At 53.8% G+C, this 26,732-nt stretch overlaps 3 protein-coding genes across 11 annotated transcripts in view; 2 read left to right on the top strand and 1 right to left on the bottom strand.

Moving 5' to 3' along the window:
* KYAT1 (kynurenine aminotransferase 1) overlaps nt 1-9,830 on the top strand; it is a 35,424-nt gene extending 25,594 nt beyond the window's left edge. For 4 of the 7 annotated variants that reach the window (XM_032257511.1, XM_032257509.1, XM_032257512.1 and 1 more), the window contains exons 2-13: nt 1,480-1,538; nt 1,850-1,997; nt 5,032-5,181; nt 5,262-5,348; nt 5,587-5,715; nt 6,453-6,573; nt 7,213-7,289; nt 7,418-7,507; nt 7,607-7,793; nt 7,872-7,951; nt 9,145-9,231; nt 9,328-9,830. In XM_032257511.1, coding sequence (XP_032113402.1) covers nt 1,486-1,538; nt 1,850-1,997; nt 5,032-5,181; nt 5,262-5,348; nt 5,587-5,715; nt 6,453-6,573; nt 7,213-7,289; nt 7,418-7,507; nt 7,607-7,793; nt 7,872-7,951; nt 9,145-9,231; nt 9,328-9,387 — 1,269 coding nt within the window. In that variant the 5' untranslated portion in view covers nt 1,480-1,485 and the 3' untranslated portion in view covers nt 9,388-9,830. The remainder of the gene's footprint in view (nt 1-1,479; nt 1,539-1,849; nt 1,998-5,031; nt 5,182-5,261; nt 5,349-5,586; nt 5,716-6,452; nt 6,574-7,212; nt 7,290-7,417; nt 7,508-7,606; nt 7,794-7,871; nt 7,952-9,144; nt 9,232-9,327) is intronic. The other 3 variants (XM_032257510.1, XM_032257514.1, XM_032257515.1) reach the window with 3 other exon arrangements.
* A 3,169-nt stretch (nt 9,831-12,999) lies between these two features.
* On the top strand, nt 13,000-20,685 carry SPOUT1 (SPOUT domain containing methyltransferase 1). 3 transcript variants are annotated; one of them, XM_032257499.1, is made up of 12 exons: nt 13,000-13,107; nt 13,646-13,691; nt 13,951-14,076; nt 15,531-15,690; nt 16,084-16,173; nt 16,278-16,327; nt 16,559-16,689; nt 17,639-17,711; nt 17,827-17,925; nt 18,560-18,662; nt 18,860-18,976; nt 19,916-20,685. In XM_032257499.1, the coding sequence occupies exons 1-12, from the start codon at nt 13,072-13,074 to the stop codon at nt 20,019-20,021; spliced, it is 1,137 nt and encodes a 378-aa protein (XP_032113390.1). In that variant the 5' UTR covers nt 13,000-13,071; the 3' UTR covers nt 20,022-20,685. The 3 variants fall into 3 exon arrangements, with proteins under 3 accessions (XP_032113390.1, XP_032113391.1, XP_032113392.1); XM_032257500.1 differs by having other exon boundaries at nt 13,001-13,107; nt 18,829-18,976; XM_032257501.1 differs by lacking the exon at nt 15,531-15,690 and having other exon boundaries at nt 13,001-13,107.
* ENDOG (endonuclease G) lies at nt 20,072-23,891 on the bottom strand. The gene is made up of 3 exons (XM_032257502.1): nt 23,184-23,891; nt 21,590-21,699; nt 20,072-20,420 (listed from the first exon to the last, which is right to left on the bottom strand). The coding sequence occupies exons 1-3, from the start codon at nt 23,685-23,687 to the stop codon at nt 20,138-20,140; spliced, it is 897 nt and encodes a 298-aa protein (XP_032113393.1). The 5' UTR covers nt 23,688-23,891; the 3' UTR covers nt 20,072-20,137.
* Nucleotides 23,892-26,732: the final 2,841 nt, after the last annotated feature.

The raw sequence follows: 26,732 nt of genomic DNA, 5'->3' as shown, positions 1-26,732 counted from the left end.
TTTTTTTTTTTTTTTTTTTTTTTTTTTTTTTTTTTTTTTTTTAACGCTCAAGTAGAAATGAAGCTCTTAATGGATAATAGGCAGTTCAATGATAACCATGACCTTAGGTGCTCCATTTTTGACAGGCCAAAAGACATCCAGGCAAATAGAAAATTATTTCATTATTCAGAATTTCTCTTCATGTAACTTTAAGTAAAATGCATTCCAGAGAAGTCAATGCTGATGCTTATGGGGGCAGAAGGTGGGTAAGATGGAGGTGAAATCTGATACTCTCCCACCTTCCCATTCATCATCGTGTATTTTTTGAGACGAAGTCTTGCTCTGTCACCCAGGTTGGAGTACAGTGGCACGATCTTGGCTCACTGCAACCTCCACCTCCCAGGTTCAAGTGATTTTCATGCCTCAGCCTCCTGAGTAGCTGGGATTACAGGTGTGTGTCACAACACCCAGCTAAGTTTTTTTTTTTTTTTTCCAGACTGAGTTTCACTCTAGTGCCCAGGCTGGAGTGCAGTGGTGTGTTCTCAGCTTACTGCAACCTCTGCCTCCTAGGTTCAAGCGATTCTCCTGCCTCAGCCCCCCGAGTAGCTGGGATTACAAGCGGGTACCACCATGCCCAGCTAATTTTTATATTTTTAGTAGAGACAGGGTTTCACCATGTTGACCAGCCTGATCTTGAACTCCTGATTTCAGGGGATCGGCCCGCTCCAGCCTCCCAAAGTGCTGGGATTACAGGCATGAGCCACCGCACCTGGACCCTGGCCATTTTCTGTGCATCCATGGCTGAGGAGGGAGCTGGCCTGGGAGGAACACCAGGGAGGGGTGAGCCAGGAGCCAGGACCCTGGGAGCCTCCCAGGACTGGATTAGTGCCTCTGTCAGAGTTAGAACCTGGCTTTGGGTCCAACAGGCCTAAATCTGAGTGTCTGTTGTGTGGCCTTGAACACATCACTTCCCCTCCTGCACCCTCCAGCCTGTTTTCCACATTCTGTTTTCTCATTGATAAGCTGGGCCTGGCCAGGTCATTCTGGGAATTAAATGGACGTGCTTTAGCAAGACCACTGTAAGTGGAGGCTGCTGCTGTCCCTGTTGCCATTACCTTCCCTCCCCGTCCTCCCTCTCTGCCCACCTCCTGCTCGTCTTTCTTAACCCTCAGCCCGTCCTGAGTCAGACTTTAACCTGGCCAAGTCAGGCTCTGTCTCAGGACACATGGAGCCAGGGCTGGAAGCCTCCACTGGGTAGGTGCTAGGCGGCCCTGCAGGTTGGAGAGTTGGGGGCTGCTGGAGTGGGGAGGAGCGAGGCTAGGGTTTGGAGGGTAACAGGCTTGAGGGCGGGCAGAAACCTGCCCTGCCTTCCGTAAGCTCTGATCTCTGCCTCCTCCCTGGGATCAGACAGGGTGGGGCTGTGACCTAAAAGCAGCCGGCACTCCCGTGCGACCTCGGCCCCCAGATTCCATCTCTGACCTTGCACTTGTTCGTCTCCAGCTCACCATGGCCAAACAGCTGCAGGCCCGAAGGCTGGACGGGATCGACCACAACCCCTGGTGAGCCAGCTGGGCTGGGAAGGTGTGTGGGTGTCCCCTCAGGCATGGGTTGGCCATCCCTGGGTTTACAGCAACTCAGGGATGGCCACCATACCTGGCTAATTTTTGTATTTTTAGTAGAGACAAAGTTTCACTGTGTTGGCCAGGCTGGTCTCGAACTCCTTACCTCAAGAGATTTGCCCACCTCAGCCTGCCAAAGTGCTGGGATTACAGGCGCGAGCCACTGTGCTGGCCAGTTGTCCAGTTTTTCTAAACAGACCAAAATCCAGGTCAGGATGGTGGGCTATACTGATTCTCCATTTGTCACCCAGGGTGGAGTTTGTCAAACTGGCCAGTGAGCATGACGTCGTGAACTTGGGCCAGGGCTTCCCTGATTTCCCACCCCCAGACTTTGCGGTGGAAGCCTTTCAGCACGCGGTGAGCAGAGACTTCATGCTCAACCAGTACACCAAGGCGTTTGTGAGTCTCTCTGTCTCTCCCGGAGGCACTGGGGGAGGAAGGGGGCAGGGCTTTCTGGACATCAATCCCACACGGGGGTCAGGGGACAGAGCCAGGGGATTCTGTCTGACCATAGTTCAGTGTTTACTGAGCGTGTCCTCTGTCCCAGGGCCTGTGCCTCGTGGTCTAGTGAGGATGGCAGACAAGAAACCAGTAATGACAGGCAGTTGATACGTGCAGTGATGGAGGAGGGTGGGATATTGTGGGAGTAAGAAGGAGGGAATGAAACCTGGGGAGGGGGCTGGAGAGATGCGTGAAGACTTCATGGAGGAGGTGACACTGAAATCAAGTCCTGGAAGACGAGCTACTGATTGGATTATACTCTAAATCCAAACTTTTTCTGGAAAGGACCACATACCAAATCCACTGCTAATCTATCTAATCCAAAGCTTGGATTAGAACAATGGTTCTTTTCTTTTTCTCTTTTGAGATAGTGTCTCACTCTGTTATCCAGGCTGGAGTGCCCTGGCGCCATCATGGCCCGCTGCAGCCTCAACTCTGCCAGGCTCAAGTGGTCCTCCCACCTCAGCCTCTCAAGTAACTGGGACTACAGGTGTGTGTCACCAAACCAAGATTTTATATATATATATATATATATATTTATTTATTTTTGAGACAGGGTCTCATCTTGTCACCTAGGCTAGAGTGTAATGACATGATCACGGCTCACTGCAGCCTCTACCTCTTGGGGCTCACATGATTTGCCATTTCCTGGGGCTCATGTGATCCTCCCACCTCAGCCTCCAGAGTTGCTGGGACTACAGGGGTGGGCCACCATGCCCAGCTAATTTTTGGGGGGCATTTTTTGTAGGGACAGGGTTTCACCATGTTGCCCAGGCTGGTCTGAAACTCCTGGGCTTGAGTGATCCTGCCACCTTGGCCTCCAAAAGTGCTGGGATTACAGGCATGAGCCACCATGCCCTCATTCTTTCTAATGGCTGCATGCTGCTCTGTTGCCTAGATGTGCCATAATTTATTTAAGCAGTCCTGCACTGATGGACTGCTCCTGCTGTCAGTATCATCAGCAGTGCCATGGTGAATATCCCTGTGTGGACATCTTTGTAGACATATGTACTTTTTTAAGATAAATTCCTAGAAGTAAAACTAGTGAATGAAAGGCTATAAATATTTATAAATATAATAGGTGGGTATTGTTAAGAAGCAGTGTTTGCCTATAATCCCAGCTACATGGGAAGCTGAGGCAGGAAGATCGCTTGAGCCCAGGAGTTTGAGGCCAGTGCAACTTAATGAGATCCTGTCTCACAAATAAATAAGTAAATAATTGCCTTCCAGTAAGGAAAAAAAAAAAAAAAATTCTTCTTGGGTTGGTTGGGCTGAAGAAAATTCATTTGGGTATGTGTCCTTTTCTTGCTGCTTTTTCTTTTCTTTTCTTTTTTTTTTAAATGCAGACAGGGGCTGGGTGTGGTGACTCCCGCCTATAATCCCAGCACTTTGGGAGGCCGAGAGGCAGGCAGATCACCTGAGGTCAGGAGTTGGAGACCAGCCTACCCAATGTGGTGAAACCTGTCTCTACTAAAAATACAAAAGAATTAGCCAGCTGTGGTGGCACCTGTCTGTAATCCCAGCTACTTGAGAGGCTGAGGCACAAGAATCCCTTGCACCTGGGAGGCAGAGGTTGCATTGAGGCGAGATCGCGCCACTGCACTCCAGCCTGGGCAACAACAAACAAATACAGACAGGGTCTCCACATGTTACCAAGCTGCTCTCAAACTCCTGGGCCAGTCCTCCCACCTTGGCCTCCCAAAGTGCTGGGATTATAGGCATGAGCCACTGCACCCGGCCTGTCTTGCTGCATTGTCAGAGTTCTTTATATATTGAATATTTTACCTCTTTCATGTTGCAGTGCTTTTCGCTTCCTCTTTTAACTTTCTTCATGGTGCCTTTTATTTTTATTTAATTAATTTACTTTTTGAGACAAAGAATCTCAATTCTGTCACCCAGACTGGTGTGATTATAGCTCACTGCAGCCTTGATCTCCTGGGTGCAAGCAGTCCTCCTGCCTCAGCCTCCCAAGTACCTGGGACTACAGGCACGTGCCACCACACCTGGCTAATTTTTTTTGATTTGCCATCAATAGAGATGGAGTCTCCCTGTGTTGCCCAGGCTGTTCTCAAACTCCTGGCCTCAAGCAATCCTCCTGCCTCATTCTCCAAAGTGCCAGGATTGCAGGCGTGAGCCACTGTGCCTGGCCTGTGCCTTTTGTTGCACAGAAAAATTTTTATTTTTATGTGGCCAAATCTGGTTTAGTGAGTTACTTAGTTAAGTTCTAGACAAGGTTTCGATCACTTGGCTTACCCTTGAGTATAAGTGTCCTCAGCAAACAAGCTTCTGGATCTAATCTTCCTCTCAAAAAGGGATGCTTCCAAAGCTGCAACATGAGCTTCCTGCCCCTCAACTATGTGAGACTTTGGGCAAGGAATTTCCTTTCTCTGGGTCTCTATTTTTCTACTTGTCAAATAGTGGGGATCAGGCCAGGCACAGTGGCTCACAACTATAATCCCAGCACCTTGGGAGGCCAAGGCAGGCAGATTACCTGAGGTCAGGCGTTCGAACCCAGCCTGGTCAACATAGTAAAACCCCATCTCCACTAAAAATACAAAAATTAGCCGGGCGTGGTGGCGCATGCCTATAGTCCCAGCTACTTGGGAGGCTTGAGGCAGGAGAATCGCTTGAACCCGGGACGCGGAGTTTGTAGTGAACTGCAATTGTACCACTGCATTCCAGGCTGGGCAACATGAGTGAGACCCTGTCTCAAAAAAGGCTGGGTGTGGTGGCTCATGCCTGTAGTCCCAGCACTTTGGGAGGCCGAGGCGGACGGATCATCTGAGGTCAGGAGTTCAAGACCAGCCAGGCTGTCAGTAACTGACTTTGCCCCCAGGCCTGCTGCTGGAAGGTGCTAGAATTGCTTGGGTACAGCTGGGCAGGAGGATGGGCCCAGGATGAGCTGAGCAGTTGACCCCTGCTGTCCTGGCAGGGTTACCCACCACTGACGAAGATCCTGGCAAGTTTCTTTGGGAAGCTGCTGGGTCAGGAGATAGACCCGCTCAGGAATGTGCTGGTAACTGTTGGTGGCTACGGGGCCCTGTTCACAGCCTTCCAGGCGCTGGTGGACGAAGGAGACGAGGTGAGTGGGCAAGATGTGGGCTGAGTGGGAGCGAGAGGTCAGGGCCGTGCTGCCTCCAGCTGATTTGACCCTTGTATCAGGTCATCATCATTGAACCCTTTTTTGACTGCTATGAGCCCATGACATTGATGGCAGGGGGTCGCCCTGTGTTTGTGTCCCTGAAGCCGGTAAGGATGCTGGGCGGAGGGTGGATGGGCAGAAGGATCCAAGGCATGGGCTGAGTTGGACTCTGGGAGTTGGGAAAGGAGGAAGGAAGTGAAGGAAGCCAGTTCCCCTAAGCTGGGAGGGCAAAGGGGAGGGGTGTGTGTTGGGATCCCAGGGGAGGGAAGGTGGGGACAGATGCTGGGGGAGGAACTGCATGTCAGGTGGGTAAGTGGTGCCACCCTCTGCCACCTGCTCTTGCAGAGTCCCAGCCAGAATGGAGAACTGGGTTCCAGCAGCAACTGGCAGCTGGACCCCACAGAGCTGGCCAGCAAATTCACATCACGCACCAAAGCCCTGGTCCTCAACACCCCCAACAACCCCGTGGGCAAGGTACTGGAGACCTCCCTCCATCGCCCCCTGCAGACCTGGTCATGTCTCCCGCATTGTTACTGAGTTGCTACTGTGGGGCCTCCGTTTCTTCATTTGTGTGTGGGAGGGCCACGCACAATGAGTCTGAGGACCCAGGCTCCAGAGGTCCAGGGAGGGGCAGGAATCCCCAGGGAAGGCCTGAGGGCTGGGAGCCCCCATCACTTCCCAGTGACCCTGGGATAGTGACTGTGCCTCTCAAAGTATCTCATCTGTAATATGGGAACCTGAGAGAACTGACTTCACGGGGTCAATGTTGCAGGGATCCAATGGGATGGTGCGAAACAGCCCTTAGCACTGGGCCCGGCTGTATTCGCTATTTATCTATTTTTTTCAGACAGAGTCTCACTCTGTCTCCCAGGCTACAGTGCAGTGGCGTGATCTTGGCTCACTGCAACCTGCGCCTCCTGAGTTCAAGCAATTCTCCTGCCTCAGCCTCCTGAGTAGCTGGGATTATAGGCACCTGCCACCACACCCAGCTAATTTTTGTATTTTTAGTAGAGACAGGCCACCGTGTTGGCCAGGTGGGTCTCAAGTGCCTGACCTCAAATGATCCACCCACCTCAGCCTCCCAAAAGTGTTGGTATTACAGGCATGAGCCACTGCACCTGGCTGCAGCTGTATTCTTTAACCTCTGAGTAGGCCTCTGCATTTGGGGATGGTCTCAGCTGCAGGTCTTTGCTCTCCTTGGGCCTCTGCAGGTGTTCTCCAGGGAAGAGCTGGAGCTGGTGGCCAGCCTGTGCCAGCAGCATGACGTGGTGTGCATCACTGATGAAGTCTACCAGTGGCTGGTCTACGATGGGCACCAGCACATCAGCATTGGTGAGCCGAGCCCGCCCGGAGCCACTTCCCTGCACATTGGTGGCAGGGACTTGACCCCGCTTGGGAGGCAGCACAGGCCTGGTAGTTAGAACCCAGTGTTCTGGAGCCCTGCAGATCCTGTGACCTTTGCCTCCCAGAGTACACAGGATCACAATAGCGCCTGCCTCCTTGGTTGTGGAAAGGATGAGATTAACAAATCCTAGGCAGGGTGCAGTGGCTTATGCCTGTAATCCCAGGACTCTTGGAGGCTGAGGCCGGCAGATCACTTGAGGTCAGGAGTTCAACACCAGCCTGACCAACAAGGCGAAACCCTGTCTCTATTAAAAATGCAAAAATTAGCTGGGCATGGTGGCGCGTGCCTGTAGTCCCAGCTACTTGGGAAGCTGAGGTAGGAGGATCACTTGAACCCAGGAGGCAGAGGTTGCAGTAAGCCGAGATGGCACCATTGCACTCCAGCCTGGGCAACAGTGAGACTCTGCTCAAAAAAAAAAAAAAAGAAAGAAAGAAATCCTGCAAATAGCTTAGCGTGTAGAGGAATCCAGGATGTCAAGAGCCTGTGTGTCCCCTGGGTCCCCAGCCACCACCCTCCCTTCCCCCATCACCTCCATCTCAGCAGCTGCTCTGTTTGGCCTTGGGCAGCCAGCCTCCCTCGCATGTGGGAACGGACCCTGACCATTGGCAGCGCCGGCAAGACCTTTAGCGCCACTGGCTGGAAGGTGAGTTGCTGAGGGTGGGAGGTCACTGCCCTCTGCAAGATCCCTGGCAGGTGAGGTGGTCCTAGGAGTGAGGAAGGCTGAAGCCGGGCCTGGAAGGTCCTCATCCCCTACCGGTGTTCCTGCTCCAGGTGGGCTGGGTCCTGGGTCCAGATCATATCATGAAGCACCTGCGGACTGTGCACCAGAACTCCATCTTCCACTGCCCCACACAGAGCCAGGTAGGAGACCTCATGGCGTGGTAGGGGGACAACGAAAGCGCCCTGGCTGGCCCCCGCATCAGGGAACAGCTGATCTATCTGCGTGTCTGCCGTGCCTAGGCTGCAGTAGCCGAGAGCTTTGAGCGGGAGCAGCTGCTCTTCGGCCAACCCAGTAGCTACTTCGTGCAGTTCCCGCAGGCCATGCAGCGCTGCCGTGACCACATGATCCGCAGCCTACAGTCGGTGGGGCTGAAGCCCATCATCCCCCAGGGCAGCTACTTCCTCGTCACAGACATCTCAGACTTCAGTGAGTGAGACTGGCCGGTCTGGGCAGGGTGCGGGGGCTGGAGGCAGCAGGGGGCTCAGTGTGGCCTCTGTCTCCCAGAGAGGAAGATGCCTGACCTGCCTGGAGCTGCGGATGAGCCCTATGACAGCCGCTTCATCAAGTGGATGATCAAGAACAAGGTGGGCTGGGCCACTGCTGGGCTGCCATGTATGGTTTCACAGGTTGTCTGCTGCCCAAGGGTGCCCAGCCAAGAGGCTCCTGGGCCAGATCCTAGTCCAGCCTCTGCCATGAACCCTGGAGCAGGGTTGCATCCACTTCAAACAATGAGGAGCCTGTTTCTTTCTCTTTGTATTTTTTTTTTCTTGAGACAGAGCCTCACTCTGTTGCCTAGGCTGGAGTGCAGTGATGCGATCTTGGCTCACTGCAACCTTCATCTCCAGGGCTCAAGCAATTCTCCTTCCTTAGACCCCCAAGTAGCAGGGATTACTGGCATGCATCACCACACCTGGCTAATTTTTGTATTTTTAGTAGAGACGGGCTTTCACCATGTTGGGCAGGCTGGTTTTAAACTCCTGACCTCAGGTGATCCAAGCTCCCCTTGGCCTCCCAAAGTGCTGAGATTACAGGCGTGAGCCACCATGCCCGGCCGGAGGAACCTGTTTCTAACTTGCACAGAGATGGGGTGTGGGCTGGCAGGATTTCCTGTCTCATTGGGTCACCATCTTTCCATGTTTACAGTGAGGAGCTGGCCCATGAACTCAGGTCCTTCCAGGTTCCATCTATGACTGGAAGGCTTAGTTCTTCTCTGGTTCTGCCCTGACCTGCTCCATGATCCTCCTTCTCTCAGCTTCCGTCTGCCTTCTATACCCAGAGAGGGACTTGGAATGACACTCTGGGATTCTTTTCCCCTGACTTTATGGGAGTTTTTTGTTTTCTGTTTTTTGTCTTTGAGACGGAGTTTTGCTCTTTTGCCCAGGCTGAAGTGAAATGGCCTGGTCTCAGCTCACTGCAACCTCTGCCCCTCCAGGTTCAAGTGATTCTCCTGCCTCAGCCTCCCAAGTAGCTGGAATTACAGGCATGCACCACAATGCCCAGCTACTTTTTGTATTTTTAGTAGAGACAGGGTTTCCCCATGTTGTCCTGGCTGCTCAAACTCCTGACCTCAGGTGATCTACCTGTCTTGGCCTCCCAAAGTGCTAGAATTACAGGCCACCACGTCCGGCCCTTTTCCTCTGACTTCGATGCAGCACTTGGTGCTGGGTTGGAGCCAATTCTAGTTCCCCAGTTGGTTGTGGGAACCTCTCTGTCCCGCCGGAGCTGAGGCCTGCTTGGCCATGAGGCCGTGTTGAGACATGTCCTTCCTCCTCCCCAGGGCTTGGTGGCCATCCCTGTCTCCATCTTCTGTAGTGTGCCACATAAGAAGCACTTTGACCACTATATCCGCTTCTGTTTTGTGAAGGTAAAGGGCGGGACTGGGGGAGGAAAGACCTCACAGAGCTTCCCAAGGCCCCCTGGGCGCATGGGAAGAGGGTCAGACCATTCTGTGTTGGTGCAGGACGAAGCCACGCTCCAGGCCATGGATGAGAAGCTGCGGAAGTGGAAGGCGGAGCTCTAGCCCTGAAGTCACGCCCTTGGCCCTGACATCCCCACGTCTCCACAGGGATGCTCTTTGGATATCTGTCTTTGTCCATGTTTCATCCATGTCCAGGTCAGGGAAGACAGTATTGGGAAACCTCTTTATGACACAGAATGTTCTGGGCGGGAGCCGCCTGTCTTCATCGTAGAGAACCAAGTGCCTCCTGTCTGAGAGGCGAGGGTCGGCCTGACCTGGGCCTCTCCCTGTGCCTTGGGTTTGTAGGGTCTTGGGTTGCTTCTGGTCTCTCAAGGCTTGGCTGAGTCCGGAGGGCAGAGTCCCACAATGTATTGATCACGTCGCAACCCTGCTAACGCTCAGACACAACCTCACCTTTCCTGCCTCATCTTGGCCTTGGAAGTTGCCTTTAGGTTTGAGTCCTCCTTTTCATCCATAATAAAATGTTTAAGTTATTCGAATCCTTACTGATGGCTTCTCTTTGCTTCACACTCATGCTGATGGCTGATGTAACTTGATAAAAATGCCCAGGAAAACCTCAGACACCCCCCAACTTTGTACAAATGGTTTCTGTAGTCACATAGTTACTGTGGCACAACCAGGCCTAGAACCCAAGACCCCCAAATTAATTCCTCACTATTAATCTTTTTTTTTTTTCTTTCCTTGTCTTTTTTTGAGACAGAGTTTTGCTGTTGTTGCCCAGGCTGGAGTGCAATGGCACAATCTCGGCTCACCGCAACCTCCGCCTCCTGGGTTCAAGCAATTCTCCGGCCTCAGCCTCCCGAGTAGCTGGGACTACAGGCATGCACCATCATGCCCAGCTAATTTTTGTATTTTTAGTAGAGACGAGGTTTCACCTTGTTGATCAGGATGGTCTCGATCTCTTGACCTTGTGATCCACCCACCTCAGCCTCCCAAAGTGCTGGGATTACAGGCTTGAGCCACCGCACCCAGCCTTATTAATCTTTTTTTTGAGACCGAGTCTCGCTCTGTCACCCAGGCTGGAGTGCAGTGGTGCACGTTCGACTCACTGCAACCTCCACCTCCCAGATTCAAGCCATTCTCCTGCCTCAGCCTCCTGAGCAGCTGGGACTACAAGCACTTGCCACCACGCCCAGCTAATTTTTGTGTTTTTTTGGAGATGGGGTTTCACTATGTTGGACAGGCTGGTATCAAACTCCTGATCTGAGGTCATCTGCCTGCCTTGGTCTTCCAATGTGCCGGGTTTACAAGCATGAACCACCAAACTTGGCGTCTGATATTAATCTGATGGTAGCAGTTACTGGTACTGGGTATGGTGGCTGGGGTAGGGGTGTCGTGTGTGTGTGTTGGGGGGGGATTGGGGCTTGTGACAAGGAAGACATGGACATTCCCACAGGGGTGAGAGAATAGCACAGTGACGGCTAGGAGGACCAGGGACTTACATAATTCGCAGGAGGAGGAGGAATGAATGTTGATTGTGCAAGCTCTATCTGCCAGGATGCCCATCATCTTAATCCTCTGAGACTGAGACCTGAGTTATCTGCAGTTCACAAGTGAGGAAAGCATTCTGAAGGTAAGGTGAAGTGATGTGCCCAGGCCTTCTAGCTGGCCCAGTGTGTGTCTAACTCGATAGCAGTGGTAGCTCCTGAATTCCTTGGATAGGTGGTATTAGAGGCCTTACCTTGAAGTTGCATTTGTGACTTCATGAAATTGCATGTTGTGCTTGCATAGCAAGCACATGGGTTTGGCTCATATCATATGTTTAACTGATAGGAACATATCATATAATAAAACACACATTCGGTCTTTGCCCCTAGTAAAGAATTCCTCGGCTGGTTACGGTGGCTCACACCTGTAATCCCAACACCTTGGGAGGCCAAGGCAGGCAGATCACAAGGTCAGGAATTCAAGACCATCCTGGCCAATATGGTGAAACCTCGTCTCTACTAAAAATACAAAAAAAATTAGCTGGGAGTGGTGGTGCACACCTGTAATCCCAGATACTAAGGAGGCTGAGGCAGGAAAATCTGTTGAACCTGGGAGGCAGAGGTTGCAGTGAGCCAACATCACACCATTGCACTCCAGCCTATGAGACAGAGCAAGACTCTGTCTCAAAAAAAAAAAAAAAAAAAAAAACCTAAAATCGTTGGAGTCTCTGAATGATAGGCATATCTTCTTAGTTACATGGAACCACTCTGCACTGTGTACTTACAGGGTCAGAGATTTTAGCCCCTCACCCTGTTCATCTCTGGCTCCTGGGGGAGTGGGGGGGGTGAAGGACTAGACTTTGAGCCCAATTACATGGTCCATATCTTTTTCTTGTTCTTGTTTTGGGGTTTTTTTGCGTTTTTTTTTTTTTTTCTCATGTGGCCAATGTCTTAGTCACGCTTACAAAATAAACCTGTCAAAAAAATCACAACAAATTTAGTATAAGATCTAAGTTGGGCCAGGCCTGGTGGCTCACACCTGTAATCCCAGTGCTTTGGGAGGCTGGGGCAGGAGGCTTTTCTGAGGCCAGAAGTTGGAGACCAGCCTGGCCAACATAGCAGGAGTTAGAGACCAGCCTGGCCCCATCTCTACTAAAAATATAAAAATTAGCTGGGCATGGTGACACACACCTGTAATCTCAGCTACTACTTAGGAGGCTGAGGCACTAGGATTGCTTGAACCTGGGAGGCTGAGGTTGCAGTGAGCCAACATTGCACCACTGCACTCCAGCATGGGCAACAGGGCAAGACTCCCTCTCAAAAAAAAAAAAAAAAAAGAAAAATCATTAATGGCTCACTTCTGTAATCTCAGCACTTTGGGAAGCCAAGTTGGGGGATTGCTTGAACCCAGGAGTTCAAGACCAGCCCTGGCAACATAGTGAGACACCACCTGTACAAAAAGAAAAAAATTAGGTGTGCATGGTGGCTCACACTTGTATTCCCAACTAATATAAAGTCTGTTAATTAAAAGAGAAAGAGGCCCGGTGCGGTGGCTCATGCCTGTAATCCCAGCACTTTGAGAGGCCAAGGCGGGCGGGATCACTGAGGTCAGGAGTTCCACTAAGCTGGCCAACATGGCGAATCCCCATCTCTACTAAAAACGCACACACAAAAATTAGCTGAGCATGGTGGTGCGCGCCTGTAATCCCAGCTACTTGAGGGCCTGAGGCAGGAGAACTGCTTGAACCCAGGAGATGGAGATTGCAGTAAACTGAGATTGCGCCGTTGCACTCCAGCCTGGGCGATGGAGCGAGACTCTCCCTCAAACAAACAAAAAAAGCTCTACATGAACAATCTATAAAAAACCTGGATTAAATTATCTCATTTTCAGCTCTGAATCACACTGCAGTTCAAGGCCCGAGGGTCCCCATGCATAAAGTCTTACGGAAGCCAGGTGTGGTGGTGCACGCCTGTGGAACCAGCCAGCCTCAGCAACATATCAAGACCCTGTCTCAAAAAAATAATTTTAAAAACAAACTACGCAGAGGTCTGAGTGTTGTAATTGTCCGAATTTAGAGGAGAGCTCTCAGCCATCCAAGGTTCAGGACAGTAACCGCAATGCCAACCATTTGGGCACCTACTCCGTCCAACCCCTACCAGCCTACGGGCTCCTGGAGCCGCCAGGCTCCCAGGCCACGCCCCCGGGAGCATTGGTTCTCCGATTGGACAGCTTGATGGAGGTGTGGCCGGAAGAGGCGAGTCTCATTGGCAGGGGCGTGGCCGACGGTCGGTGCGGAACATGGCGGAGCGCGGGAGAAAGCGCCCGTGCGGCCCGGTAAGTGCGGCAGCGGGACACCGCGCAGGGCAACAGGGTGGAGGCGTGACAACCAGCGGCGTGGGGGTCTGCGCCGGGGCCAGGCCGCGCCTTCTGCTTCCTGCTTCCCGCTGATCCCAGGCCGGAAGCCCTGAAGGTGCCGCGTGAGCCGCTGCGGGATGGGAACAGCGCCGACGTCCCCTCCGGAGCCCCAGAGGGCTCCCTGGCCCCCGCTAGATTACGGAGGCGGGACTCAGCTCGCAATCTTGAATCTGGAGTCCTTTCGTGGCTATGTCTTCTGACTTCCAGGGCGACTGTGGGCAGTCCTGTCCCCTGAGCCTCAGTTTTCTCTTCTGTGGGAACTCATTCGACAGTTTCTTGAGTACTTGCTGTGTGCCAGGCCGGGTTTCAGGTCCGTGCCCTCCTGCCGCTTTCTGGGGCAGCAGTTTGCAGAGGTTCCTTGGCTTCCTTGTCGCCCCATGTGGATGGGCTGGCTGTGGAGGAGCAAGCGGACCCCCTCCAGGTGTGACCAGCCTCACACCTCCCACTCCTTCTCTAGGGTGAACACGGCCAAAGGATTGAGTGGCGAAAATGGAAGCAGCAGAGTAAGTAAGGGTGGGGAGTATCTGCGCCCACCCCCCCCCCATAGACCACTCTCAGCAGTGCTCAGTCAAACCTTGGAGAAAGACACCAACTGTGCCCCCTCTGGGTCCTACAGCACCCTAAGTTGGGAGGCAGGGGCCGGAAGCCCTGGGGAGCCCCCTTGCTGCCCTCTGGCTGCTCACCCAGCAGCTCTGCAGAATTCAGGCTGACCCAATGAGTGGGAACTATCTCCTCCGACAATCAGGATGTTCTCTTATCTAGAGAAAGAGGAGAAAAAGAAATGGAAGGATCTCAAGCTGATGAAAAAACTGGAGCGGCAGCGGGCACAGGAGGAACAGGCAAAGCGCCAGGAAGAGGAGGAAGCAACGGCAGAGAGGGAGGACCGCGGTGAGCTGGGGCCTTAGGGAGGGTCACAGGTTGTGGCCCACAGTAGATGTCCTGCAGGCAGAGCAGAGGCGTCATATCTGGAAGGGCCCTTACAGACCAGTAGGTCCAAACATCTTGTCCTTATGGAGAAACTGGGGCCCAGAGAAGGGAGGGAGCCAGCTAACTGAGTTCTGACTTACTGCTTAGGTAAATTTCCAGCCTATGGAATGTAAGCCTCATCTCTCTCTCTCCCTCTCTCTGTCTCTCTCTCTCTCTGTCTCTCTTTCTTTTTTTTCTTTTTCTTTCTTTTTTTTTTTTTTTTTTTTTTTTGAGACAGAGTTTTGCTCTGTTGCCCAGACTGGAGTGCAACAGCACCATTTCTGCTCACTGCAACCTCCACAGCCCAAGTTCAAGCAATTTTCTTCCCTCAGCCTCCCAAGTAGTTGGGATTACAGGAATGTGCCACCACACCTGGCTAATTTTTGTATTAGTAGATACATGGTTGCACCAGGTTGGTCTAGAATTTCTGACCTCAGGTGATCCATCCACCTCAGCCTCCCAAAGTGCTGGGATTAGAGGTGTGAGCCGCCAAGCCCAGCCCAAGCCTAGTATCTCTTAACTTAGACCTCTAGAACTTCATGATCTTCATGATTTTTTTATTATTGACCATTTTCTGTGTGCTTTACTTCCATTTTTCATTTAATTATTTTGATTTCATAAGAATGACAGAAAACTACAAAGAAGAAAGGAACAATCCCAGCAAACATTGTAGCAAGTTCATCCAGACAGTTATATCTACTTATCCTTGTGTAGCAAAGTATAGATACAATGTTACAAGAGTGAAACCATCAACAGTGAAATCGTGTTATCTAAGTGCTGCCTCCACTTCTTTTTTTTTTAAGATGGGGTTTCACCATGATGGCCAGGCTGGTGGGCTGGTCTTGAACTCCTGACTTCAGGTGATCCACCCACCTCGGCCTCCCAAAGTGCTGGGATTATAGGAGTGAGCCACCTTTTGTGATACCTTGGGCCACGTGTTTGACTTCCTGGGGCTGAAGGTTCCTCGCCTGTAAATGGGGATAATGGCAGTGTCCTCACTGGGATGAGGTTAATGGCCATCGGGTTAATGTGCACACACAAAAGGCTTATTAGATACCAGCTTACATTTGATCCCCACTTGATAGCTGGAGAACTGAGGTAGTTAGGGGGACAGGATATGAACTTAGGCCATTGCTGCTGCCCACTCCACAGCCTCACCCAGTGGTCTGCCCTGCTCAAAGGAGCCTCGGAGGTTGCTGTATCGTTTTCCTCCTGGGTGACCAAGGCCCAGAGAGGGGAAATGGATCTATTTTGCTCACCTCAAAATTCCTCCCATTTGGGAAATTCTCTAACCTTGGGCACTGGCAACAAAGGAAGGGAGAGGAGGGTAGGGGGCCCTTGCCTCTCAGGCTGACTGGGAACACCCCTTCCTTCAGGGCGGCCCTACACCTTAAGCATAGCCCTGCCGGGCTCCATCCTGGACAATGCCCAGTCGCCGGAGCTTCGCACCTACCTGGCCGGTCAGATTGCCAGAGCCTGCGCCATCTTCTGTGTGGATGAGATTGTGGTGTTTGATGAGGAGGGCCAGGATGCCAAGTGAGGGGCCATCCCACAGGGTGCCAGGGCTTGGGGAGAGGGAGGAGCTGCCGGGATGGGCCAAGGCTTCGCCCTGCCCCCTGTCCACATGCCTGGCTCTTCCCTCATGCCCTGCCTGAAATACTCCCTCCGTATCCTTAGTGGGTAGAGTTGCCGGGTGAGGGTGATGACTGCAGAGGTGGGTTTGGGAGCCAGAGGCCTAAACCCATACCTCAGCTGTCACCCAGGCTGGAGTGCAGTGGCAGTCATGGCTCACTGCAGCCCCTACTTCCTGGGCTCAGGTGATCCTCCCAACTCAGCCTCCTGAGAAGCTGCGATTACAGGCGTGCACTTGTAGGGAGGAGCCCTTGAAGGGGCCACAGCTGGATCCTGAGCCCCCATCTCTCTCTCCAGGACTGTGGAGGGGCAATTCACAGGAGTTGGCAAGAAGGGGCAGGCATGCGTGCAGTTGGCCCGGATCCTGCAGTACCTGGAGTGTCCGCAGTAAGGGGGTCCCCCCAGAGCAGGAGGGAGGGCTGTGTCAAAGTGGAGGCCAGGTAGGAGGCAGCTTCCCCTGGGAACATCCTTAGGTCAGCATTCTTTCCCAGGTACCTGAGGAAGGCTTTCTTCCCCAAGCACCAGGATCTACAGTTTGCAGGTAAGGCTGTGTGGGCCCACCCCCCATTTCCCCTGGATGGTGCCACAGACACTGAGAGACCACCCAGTCCTACCCTACACCATCCAGGTGGGAAAGCAGGCCCAGGAGAGCAAGACCTGTGCCTGATGCCAAGCTGCAGGTCTGTGGCAGAGCTAAGCCTCTGCTCCAGGGTCCCCACTGCACCCTGTGTGCCCAGCACTTCCCAGACTCCTCCCAGCCCTGCCTCCACAGGGCTCCTGAACCCCTTGGACAGTCCCCACCACATGCGTCAGGACGAGGAATCTGAGTTCAGAGAGGGCGTCGTGGTGGATCGGCCCACCAGACCAGGCCACGGCTCCTTTGTTAACTGTGGCATGAAAAAGGTAGGAACAAAAAGGTGGGCTGGGACACACCTCCAGGACACAGCCTGGCAATGGAGGGCAAGCAGGGGGGTGTTGGGGGAGCCCTGGACCTGCCCAAAATCCCTCACTCATGCAAATTTGGGCCAGAGAATTGTGCAAAATGGGGCTCAATTGATAAACTCAGGAATGAATTCACTGTTGCTTAAAAAGCAAATCAACAGAAGACAGTCCTCATGGTCCAAACAAAACCCTGAAGAAACAAGTTGAAAGTCACCCTGGAGCTGCTCCCGTGTGGCGCAGAGTCAAGCTGGGACAGGGACATTCATCTGGCGCCTCTTTACCCTCAAGTCTCAAGTCAGAGGCAGAAACATGCATGTGTATGGGGTCCCCCTCCTGTCAGAAAGCACAAGCCAGGCACAGTGGGTCACCCCTGTAATCTCAGCACTTTGGGAGGCTGAGGCAGACGGATCACTTGAAGTCAGAAGTTCAAGACCAGCCTGGCCAACATGGTGAAACCCCATCTCTACTAAAAGTACAAAAATTAGCCAGGTGTGGTGGCATGCCTGTAATCCTAGCTACTCAGGAAGCTGAGGCAGGAGATTCACTTGAACCTGGGAGACAGACAGGGCAGTGAGACGAGACCATGCCCCTGCACTCCACCCTAGGTGACAGCAAGACTGTGTCTCAAAAAAAAAGTGGCAGAGCTACCAAAATGTAGAAGACTGGGTTTCATCCACTTCTACGCTGTGCCATGAGTGCCCCAAACGTGCATGTTTGGCCGATGGTCTGTGTTTTGCATAAATTGTTTCTTGTGAGCAGGTCCCCCAGTGCCAGGGGTGGAGGGTGCCAGGCTGACCTGGACCCCTGGACCCCTTGCCAGCCCCAGGACTCCCCTGGCAGCATCTGAAAGAGCCATGACCCCTGCTGATCTTGAGGGGAATGGCACTCATTTCTTCTGGCTTCTCCCCAGGAGGTGAAGATTGATAGGAACCTGGAGCCTGGGCTTCGGGTGACCGTGCGACTGAACCAGCAGCAGCTGCCAGGTATCTGGAAGGTTCCCTAGCCCCTGGGTTGGCCTGACCAGCTCCAGGGCTCAAAGCCACCTCCTTCCATCCCCTGTCCCGTCATCCCGTCTTACAGACTCTGTTATCCCTCCAGAATGCAAGACCTACCGTGGCAAGGTGGTATCATCACAGGACCCTCGCACCAAAGCTGGTCTCTACTGGGGCTACACCGTCCGTCTGGCCTCCTGCCTCAGTAAGGACAGAGCTTCCTTCTCTGAATATCTATCCATCCCTCTGGGAGGTGGCCGGGAGCCTTGCCTGACCCAAATATCAGACCAAGGTTCTTGTCCTGTCAACGTGCTACGTGTCCCTGGGCAAGTGGTTTTCCTTCTCTGAGCCTTGTTCTCCCTGGATACACTGCCTGGAATGCTGCAAAAGACTACTGAGCAAAAGTATCATCATTGATTAATAACGTTTCTGTGGAGTTGGGAAGAGGGGCAAAAGGGCCAGAAATGTCAGAGGCCCACTTCGTGCTCTTGTCTCCAGCCTGGGTGACAGCTGAGGTATGGGTTTAGGCCTCTGGTGCCCAATCCCACCTCTGCAGTCATCACCCCCACCCGGCAATTCTACCCACTAAGGATTACAGAGGGAGTATTTCAGGCAGGGCATGAGGGAAGAGCACAGGGCAGAGACTGGATAGAACAGACCTTCCTATCCAGTCTGCACTGTTCCCCAGCTAAGCACAGGCCTGGTCTCCGTCCTGCTCAGTCCTTAACTTCCCAGGAACAGCTCTATACCCCCCAACACACACCCCTGCTTCAGTACACACACATGCCCCAAGCTGTGGCTTGGGAGCAGGACCCGCACCGAGCTGGCCCCATCCCCAGGTGCTGTGTTTGCCGAGGCCCCCTTCCAGGACGGGTATGACCTGACCATCGGGACTTCAGAGCGCGGCTCGGATGTGGCCTCTGCCCAGCTTCCCAACTTCAGGTGGGTACCTCCTGGGGCCGGGGCCAGGCCAGGAAGAATGTGGCCAGGAACCTGCATGGTGGGTGAAGCTGCCCAGATGGGCCCCTGCTGTCTGGGGTGGGGAGGGACTGGGTGGGGCACTGTGCTCAGTGGGGCCTTGATGAGCACCCCCTCTTGCACGTGCCAGGCATGCTCTTGTGGTGTTCGGGGGCCTCCAGGGGCTGGAAGCTGGAGTGGATGCTGACCCCAACCTGGAGGTGGCTGAACCCAGTGTCCTCTTCGACCTGTACGTCAACACATGTCCTGGCCAGGGTAGCCGCACCATCCGCACGGAGGTAAGCCCAGCAGCCTCCCCACCGCCAGCCGCTGGGGCCTTGGGATCGCTCCAAGTAGGGGTTGCCACTCTTGCCCTTCCACTCACCCTTGCCCGTGGCTGCCTTGTCTGGAGGTGGTCCTCTCACCCCCTCGGCCTCTGACCACAGCAGTCTTGCGGCAGGGACAGGACATGACCTTATACCCAACACTGCATCAGGCGGAGTACAGCTAGGAGTCAACCCTGGGTGCTAGTGCCTGTCCTGGGCTCCCAGGATGTGTGACCCAGGGGGCTCTGCCCCCCCCGCCCCGCTCCGGCCTCTGCTTCCTTAGCTGTGCATTCGGTGATCTTCCAGGGTCCTGGTTCTGCCCCTTCCTTGCGTGTGACCATGGTGGACACAGCAACGCTCCCCTTGGGGTCTCACTTGCATCTGTCCCACGGGGGGAAGCTGCGTGCAGCTGGAGCCTTCCCAGGAACGGCTCTACCCACCCTGGGCCTTATGGAACCCGTGTAGTCACTTCTGGAGTCAGGCATAGGACGCTGTGCTATGGGCACTCTGCTGGGGAGGCTGGTGCTCCCATCAGTCTCGCAGCGTGGCCAGCCCTGTCTACCCATCCCTAAGGCCTTGCCCAGGCCAAGCGCCCCAGCAGGAACCTTGGCTCCCACCCTTCCTCACCTGTGTGAGGGCTGAGAACTTCCTGCCCATCTCCTTGACCTCCCCTGGCCCTGGGAGGTGGGCGTTGTTACCTTTACCTCCATTTTACAGAAGCGGAGACTGAGGAGCAGGCTGTGTGGCTCTCCAGGTGCAGTGTGAACCTGGGCCTGTCAACCTCACCAGGCCCTGCTAAGGACGGTGGGCCCCAGTGGGCTGCATCTTGGGCAGCCCGCCTCTGAAGACAGTTGGGATCGGGGGCACCCACTGGTCTCCAGGCCCCAGCCCACTGCCACACTTCTCTTCCAGGAAGCCATCCTCATCTCCCTGGCTGCTCTGCAGCCTGGCCTCACCCAGGCAGGTGCCCGGCCCACCTGAATGTTCAAAGGGGTCCAGGACATCAGTGAAGCAGTAGTGAAAACACAGGCTCTGCAGGTCACTTGGGACAGACACAGACAGACTGGCTCCAAAAATCCCCACCTTTAATGCTCCCTGGCCTGTACACACCCACAGTCTCGCTGGGCTCTGCCCTCACTTGCTGCCTGCCGTGATGGCCTTGAGGCTGCCTGCCCGCGCCAGGATGTTTGGCACAAACAGCAGCCCCGAGGCCCGCTCGATGCTCTCAATGGGCACCAGGAAGCGCTCCAGGGGGATGGCCTCGTCCACAGGCGCGTTGGGCATCACATAGGAGTGGAGCTCGATTTGCCCGCCTGCTGCCTCCAGGATCAGCACCTTGAAGAAGTGTGTGGGCACTGCCACATGGTTCTTGCCAATGACCTGGTACTTCACATAGGATTTCCCATCAGCCTCTGTCCTGTGGGAAGACCCAGGCACACATGGGCAGGAGGCCCAGTTGAACCCAAGGCCACCTCTTCCAGGAAGCCTTCCCTGATGCGTCCTCTAACTTCTGTCAACCTGGCGGACCACCCTCTCACTGTGAGACTTCTTTGCCCTGCCTGGCTCCTGCTTGAGGCTAGAACTCTCTTCAGGGTGGAGGCTAACTCTTTCCCTCTGTTTTCCTCATGCCCAACACTGGGTCAGGCGGAGTGGGGGACAATAAACACTGCTAGAAGAATTGAGCCTTCTGAATATTAACATTCATCTGGGGGGACACTTAACGACTGTCCGTCTCTCCCCACGGAGGTGAGCACCAAGTGGGCAAGGACCATGACACCGGACGAGGGCTTCCCCTCGGCAGTCTTCTCCCTTGCTGCAGGTCATAGGAGGCACCTGCTAATGAAATTTGATCAGTGCCCCAACTACTGCCTTGGCCAGCCCATGCTAAGCCCTGACCATGGGCCAGGCCCTGGGGAAGCATGTGACTTCAACCAAGAGGTCACAGGTTTTGGCCCTGTTTTGCAGAGGAGGACGCAGGTCATTTGCCCACAGCACCAAGGGACTAGGTGATGAGGCCTGGATTCCATCCCGAGCCTGTGGATTCCAGAGCGAGCTGCTCAGCCTCGACCTACTGCCTCCCAGTCCCAGGCCTCCGCAGTCCAGAGAAACCACGGAGCATGGCCAGAGGTGCTCAGTCGCTTCCACCTGGGAGGCAAGGGTGAAGGCCCTGGAGCAGACCTGAGTTCAAACTCCTGAGAAGGGTGGAGGAAAGTGCTCCAGGCAGAGCAGAGACCGAAGGTGGGAGAGCTTGGTGCACCAGGGACCTGCAGGAGTTCCAAATGAGCAGAACAGGATTGGGTTGGTGTGGCAAGAGGTGACAGCAGGGAGAAGCGGGGGCAGATTCAGGGCCTGCTGCTGCCCATGGGCAGAGGAGAGATGGTAGGAGGGTACCCAAAAGGTCTTTGGCTGTGGAAGTGGAATGAGGGGACCAAAGGCAGGGAAGCTGACAGACTTGCCAAGACACCAGATGAGTAGTGAACAGGTATTGACCCAGAGCCTGGGCAAGCCTGGTCCTGTGAGTGACAGTAGGGACCTTGAGTGAGTGGGAGGTTCTGCCACCCCCCAGCCCCCTGGTTTCCACCTTACCTGGGCAGGAAGAGTGGCCCTGTGCAGACATAGACATTCTGGTAGCTGCGGGTCAAGCTGCGGCTGTACTTCTCCAGGTTGTTCCAGGCATTCTGGTTGAGGTGGGGCACCTGGGAGGAGAGGTGGGGCTCAGTAGGACTGTGGCTGGGGCCCTTCCTCTATCAGACGGCTGCCCCGGGCCCTGGGGGAGTGGACATGCCCAGAGATGCCCAGTGGGGAGCAAGCATGAGGAAACTGAGGACCAAGGAATGAAAGTCACTACCTGAAGCCACATGGAGCTGGGCAGGGCTGACGAGCGCTAGCCACCACCTGTCCCTCCCACAGCCCAGGTGTCAAAGCTCCCAAGAGTTGAATGAAGGAAGGAGCATGTCTCCACCTTTCAGAGAGAAGGACTGAGACCTGTCCTCAGCCCCACCCGGGGGCTCATGGGAAGACCAGCCCTCCCAACCACCAGCCCTTTCCTTTTCCCAGTCTGAGCCACAGAAGAGCCTAGCTGGGAATGTTAGAAATCTGCCTCCATCTTGAGCTCTCCAGGCCTTGGACAATGGAAAGGGGGTAGGGGGCCGTGCTCTGGAAGGAGGCTGGGTCGAGGCTGCTGCCCTATGGGCTCCACCCAGAGCCCCACAGCAGCCTCCATCCTCTGGTGCCAGGCTCTGCTGGGAACAGGCCAAGAGGGTGGCTGACCCAAGGTGCACAGTGCCTGGCACTAACGGCCTGACGGTGGGCCAGGTGTCTGCCTCGAAACTGATCCAAGGCAGGCAGTGTAGGACGATGTCTGGAGGCCCACGGTTTTATAGACCAGGGGTCCCCAACACCTGGGCCACAGACTGGTACCAGAACTGGGCCACACAGGTGAGGAGCAGACGAGCAGCGGAAGCTTCACCTGTATTTACAGCCACGCCCCATCGTTGGCATGGCAGCCTGAGCTCCGCCTCCTGTCAGATCAGAGGCCGCAGGAGATTCTCAAAGAAGCCGGAACCCTATGGTGAATTGCGCATGCGAGGAGGTTGTGCGCTCCTTTTGAAAATCTAATGCCTGATCTGTCATTGTCGCCCATCACCTCCAGACAGGACTGATCCTACATTACTGTGAGTTGTATATTTCACTCTATATTACAGAGTAGTCATAACAGAAATAAAGTGCACGATAAATGTAATGCACTTGAATCATCCTGAAACCTGCCCTGACCCACCAAGCCGTGGAAAAACTGTCTTCCATGAAACCGGACCCTGGGGCCAAAAAGGTTGGGGGCTGCGGTTCTACCCAGACTGCCTGCCTTCTGCTGTGTGACACTGCCAGTCACTTTGCCTCTGTGAGCCTCAGCGCCGCATCACTACCGCGGGAGGAAGGTGAAGAACGGTACTGTCCCCATTTTTCAGACGAGGAAAGCGACGCTCCGGGGTGCCCAGGGTTCGCAGTTGGAGCTCAAGCCCTGGTCGGCCTGCAGAGCCGCTGCCGGGAGCCCAGGGCTGCTCCCTCCCGCCACGGAGTGCGACTGCAAGCCCCGGCCGAGGGCACTTGGGCAGCTGCCCCGTCTGCAGAGGAACAAGCCGAGGCCCCACATTCCGCGACCGGCCCAGGGCGGGGGCGCTACCTGGGGCGCGACGTTGCTCAGGTAGAACGTGTCGTCCATGGCCTTCTGGCTCCAGCGGTGGTTGGCGGCGGCGGCCAGGTGGCCGCGGTCGAAGCCGCTGCCGCGGTAGTCGGCGTTGGTGGCGCGGTGGTACGCATGCACCGAGTCGTCCTCGCGGAAGTCGCACGCGTGGCGGTCGCCGTCGCCGCGGAGCCGTTCGGGCCGCAGCTGCTCCACCACCCAGAGCGCGCCGCGGGTGCGCGGGTCGTAGCACAGCACGTACGACTCGCGGCTCTTGAGCTGCGCCAGCCCCGGCAGCCCGTACTTGGCCAGCTCGCCCGGGCCGCGGCCCGCGGGTCCCCCCGGCACGGCGGGCAAGTCAGCGGCCGCCGCTACGGGCAGCACGGGCAACCGACCCAGCAGCCCCGGCGCCGCCTGCGCGTCCTCCCGCCGCCGCCAGCGCTCGGCGGCCGCGCCCAGCCCCGCGCCCAGCGCCAGGGTCAGGCCGGCCCGCAGCGCCCGCATGGCGTAGAGGCGACCTCCGGTGGGCGACTCAAGAGCTCTTAAAGGAGCCGCGCCGGGGGACCCACTGCCGGGACCGGGCTGCTAGAACCGCGGGCGATGGAGTGACTTCCCTTCCACTCACAAACGCTCCCAAGAGCTGGGGACTCAGAACCCAGAGAAGAGTAGCGGGTCCCAGACAGGTGTCCCCGGCGCCCTTTCTCTGCGTATTTAATATGCGGCTTGAGGGGCGTGGCACCCTCACCTCAGCTCGCGATTGGCCACCGTCAGATCTGGCTCCGCCCCCGCCTCCCAAGTGCCCTGCAGGTCTGGGGGCGTCCCCTCCTCTGCGCCTGTGCAAGGACCTCCTGCTTAATAAGCACCTCCACAAGGTCCAGCACTGTCGAGCGCTTTTATTGTCACTGCTTAGTCTCACCCTTTACAAGGCCCGGAGAGGGAGTTCCTAGCTCGTAGAGCAAACCACAGGGCCCCAGAAATATCTAGCCCCAGGCTATCCATCCTCCATGACACCATAAAATAAGCCCCGCAATTCTACCAAATTGGCGAAGGTTTTGTTTTGTTTTGTTTTGTGGCGGAGTTTCGCTCTTGTTGCCCAGGCTGGGGTGCAATGGCGCGATCTCAGCTCACCGCAACCTCCCCCTCCCTGGTTCAAGGGATTTTCCTGCCTCAGCCTCCTGAGTAGCTGAGATTACAGGCACGCGCCCCCACACTCGGCTAATTTTTGTATTTTTTTTCATCATATTGTTCAGGCTGGTCTCCAACTCTTGACCTCGTGATCCGCCCGCCTTGAACTCCCAAAGTGCTGGGATTACAGGTGGAGCCACCATGCCCCTCTGAAACTTTTTAATATATTTTGAAGTCAGGTAATGTGGTACCTCCAGCTTTATGCTGTGTTGTTTGTGTGGCGTTTATTTGTGAGAAGGGGTGTCGCTCTGTTGCCCTGGCTAGAGTGCAATGGTGCAATCACAGCACACTGCAACTTCTGGTTCTCAGGCTCAAAGCATCCTCCCTGGAGCTGGGACTACAAGCATGTGTCAACACACTTAGCTTTTTCTTTTTTCTTTTTTTTTTTTTTTTGGAGCGACAGGATTTTGCCAAGTTGCCCAGGCTGGTCTCAAATTTCTGAGCTCAAGTGATCTGCCTGCCTCAGCTTCCCAAAGTGCTGGGATTACAGGTGTGAGCCACCATGCCTGGGCAATTTTTTCTATTTCTCTGTAAGATGACATTGGAATCTCTATAAAAATAGGGATTACATAGAATCCATAGATCATATTGGGTAGTATGGACATTTTAACATTAATTTTTCCAATCTATGAACAAGGAATGTTGTTTTCTTCAGTGTTTTATAGTTTTCAGTGTACAGGTCTTTTACCTCCTTGATTAAATTTCTTCCTAAATATTTTTTTTTTGGTGGGGGGTACTTACTGTGAATGAGATTTTTTCCTATTTCTTGTCTTTTTTCTAATTCATGTTTTTTATTTCTGCTTTTTTTCTTGATTTTTTAGATAGCTTGATAGTATACAGAAATGCTGATTTTTGTTTGTTGATTTTGTATCTTGCCGCTTTACTGAATTCATTAATTCTAAAAGCTTTTTGGTGTTTAGGGTTTTTTCTAACATAAGATCATGTTGTTGGCAAACAGAGGCAATTTCACTTCTTCCTTTCCTATTTGGATGCTTTTACTTTCTCTTGCCTAACTGGTCTAGCTGGTACTTCCAGTACTATGTTGAACGAAAGCAGAGAGTGGGCATCCTCGTCTTGTTCCTGATCTTAGAGGAAAAACTTCTCATCTTTGAGTATGTTAGTTGGGGTCATGCCATATATAGCTGTAATTGTTATATACCATATATGTTGAAGTACATTCCTTCTTTACCTACTTTTTTATCATGAAAAGATGCTGAATTTTGTCAAATGCTTTTTCTAGATAATGGGATGATCTAAGCTGGTTTGTGTGTGTGTGTGTGTTTGTGTGTGTGTGTGTGTGTGAGACGGCATTTCACTCTTGTTGCCCAGGTTAAAATGCTATGGCGAAATCTCAGCTCACTGCAGCCTCCGCCTCCCAGGTTCAACCAATTCTGCCTCAGCCTCCCGAGTAGCTGGGATTACAGGCATGCACCACCATGCCAGGCTGATTTTGTATTTTTAGTAGAGACGGGGTTTCTCCATGTTGGTCAGGATGGTCTCAAACTCCTGACCTCAGGTGATCTGCCCGCCTTGGCCTCCCAAATTGCTGGGATTAAAGGCATAAGCCACCACAACTGACCTTAATTTTTTTTTTTTTTTTTGAGACAGAACTCAATTTGTTGCCGGGCGCTGGGCTGGAGTGCAGTGGCGCAATCTCGGCTCACTGCAACCTCCACCTCCTGGGTTCAAGCAATTCTTCTGCCTCAGCCTCCTGAGTAGTTGGGACTACAGGTGCGAGCCACCATGCCCAGCTAATTTTTGTATTTTTTCAGTAGAGATGGGGTTTCACCATGTTGGCCAGGATGGTCTTGATCTCTTGACCTTGTGATCCACCCGCTTTGGCCTCCCAAAGTGCTGGGATTACAGGCATGAGCCACTGTGCCCAGCCTGACCTTAAATTTTCTTTTTTTTTTTTTTTTTGAGACGGAGTCTTGCTCTGTCACCAGGCTGGAGTGCAGTGGCGCAATCTCCACTCACTGCAACCTCCGCCTCCTGGGTTCAAGCGATTCTTCCATCTCAGCCTCTCGAGTAGCTGGGACCACAGGCACGTGCCACCACGCCCAGCTAATTTTTTTGTATTTTTAGTAGAGATGGGGTTTCACTGTGTTGGCCAGGCTGGTCTCCATCTCTTTACCTCGTGATCAGCCCACCTTGGCCTCCCAAAGTGCTGGAATTACAGGCATGAGCCACCACACCTGGCAAATTTTCTTAATCTAAAAAATAATTGGTGGCTGGACATAGTGGCTCATGACTATAATCCCAGCATTTTGGGAGGCTGAGGCGGACACATCACTGGAGGCCAGGAGTTAGAGACCAGCCTGTCCAACATGGCAAAACCCATCTCTACTAAAAAATACAAAAATT

The sequence above is a fragment of the Sapajus apella genome, unplaced genomic scaffold (genome assembly GCF_009761245.1).
Source record: "Sapajus apella isolate SASKATOON/1434 unplaced genomic scaffold, GSC_monkey_1.0 scaffold97, whole genome shotgun sequence".
In the NCBI taxonomy this organism is placed as follows: Eukaryota; Metazoa; Chordata; class Mammalia; order Primates; family Cebidae; genus Sapajus; species Sapajus apella.
This window is presented reverse-complemented; position numbering and strand designations above follow the sequence as displayed.

Bases quoted from the DNA above. Each gene is read 5' to 3' on its own strand.
- SPOUT1 (XM_032257499.1), top strand. From the start codon at position 13,072: ATGGCGGAGCGCGGGAGAAAGCGCCCGTGCGGCCCG. The intron at 16,690-17,638 runs GTAGGAACAAAA...GCTTCTCCCCAG, and splicing joins TTAACTGTGGCATGAAAAAG to GAGGTGAAGATTGATAGGAA. The intron at 18,663-18,859 runs GTGGGTACCTCC...GGGGGCCTCCAG, and splicing joins GCCCAGCTTCCCAACTTCAG to GGGCTGGAAGCTGGAGTGGA.
- ENDOG (XM_032257502.1), bottom strand. From the start codon at position 23,687: ATGCGGGCGCTGCGGGCCGGCCTGACCCTGGCGCTGGGCGCGGGGCTG. The intron at 21,700-23,183 runs GTAGCGCCCCCG...CTCTCCTCCCAG, and splicing joins TGAGCAACGTCGCGCCCCAG to GTGCCCCACCTCAACCAGAA. The intron at 20,421-21,589 runs GTAAGGTGGAAA...GTCTTCCCACAG, and splicing joins GGGCCACTCTTCCTGCCCAG to GACAGAGGCTGATGGGAAAT.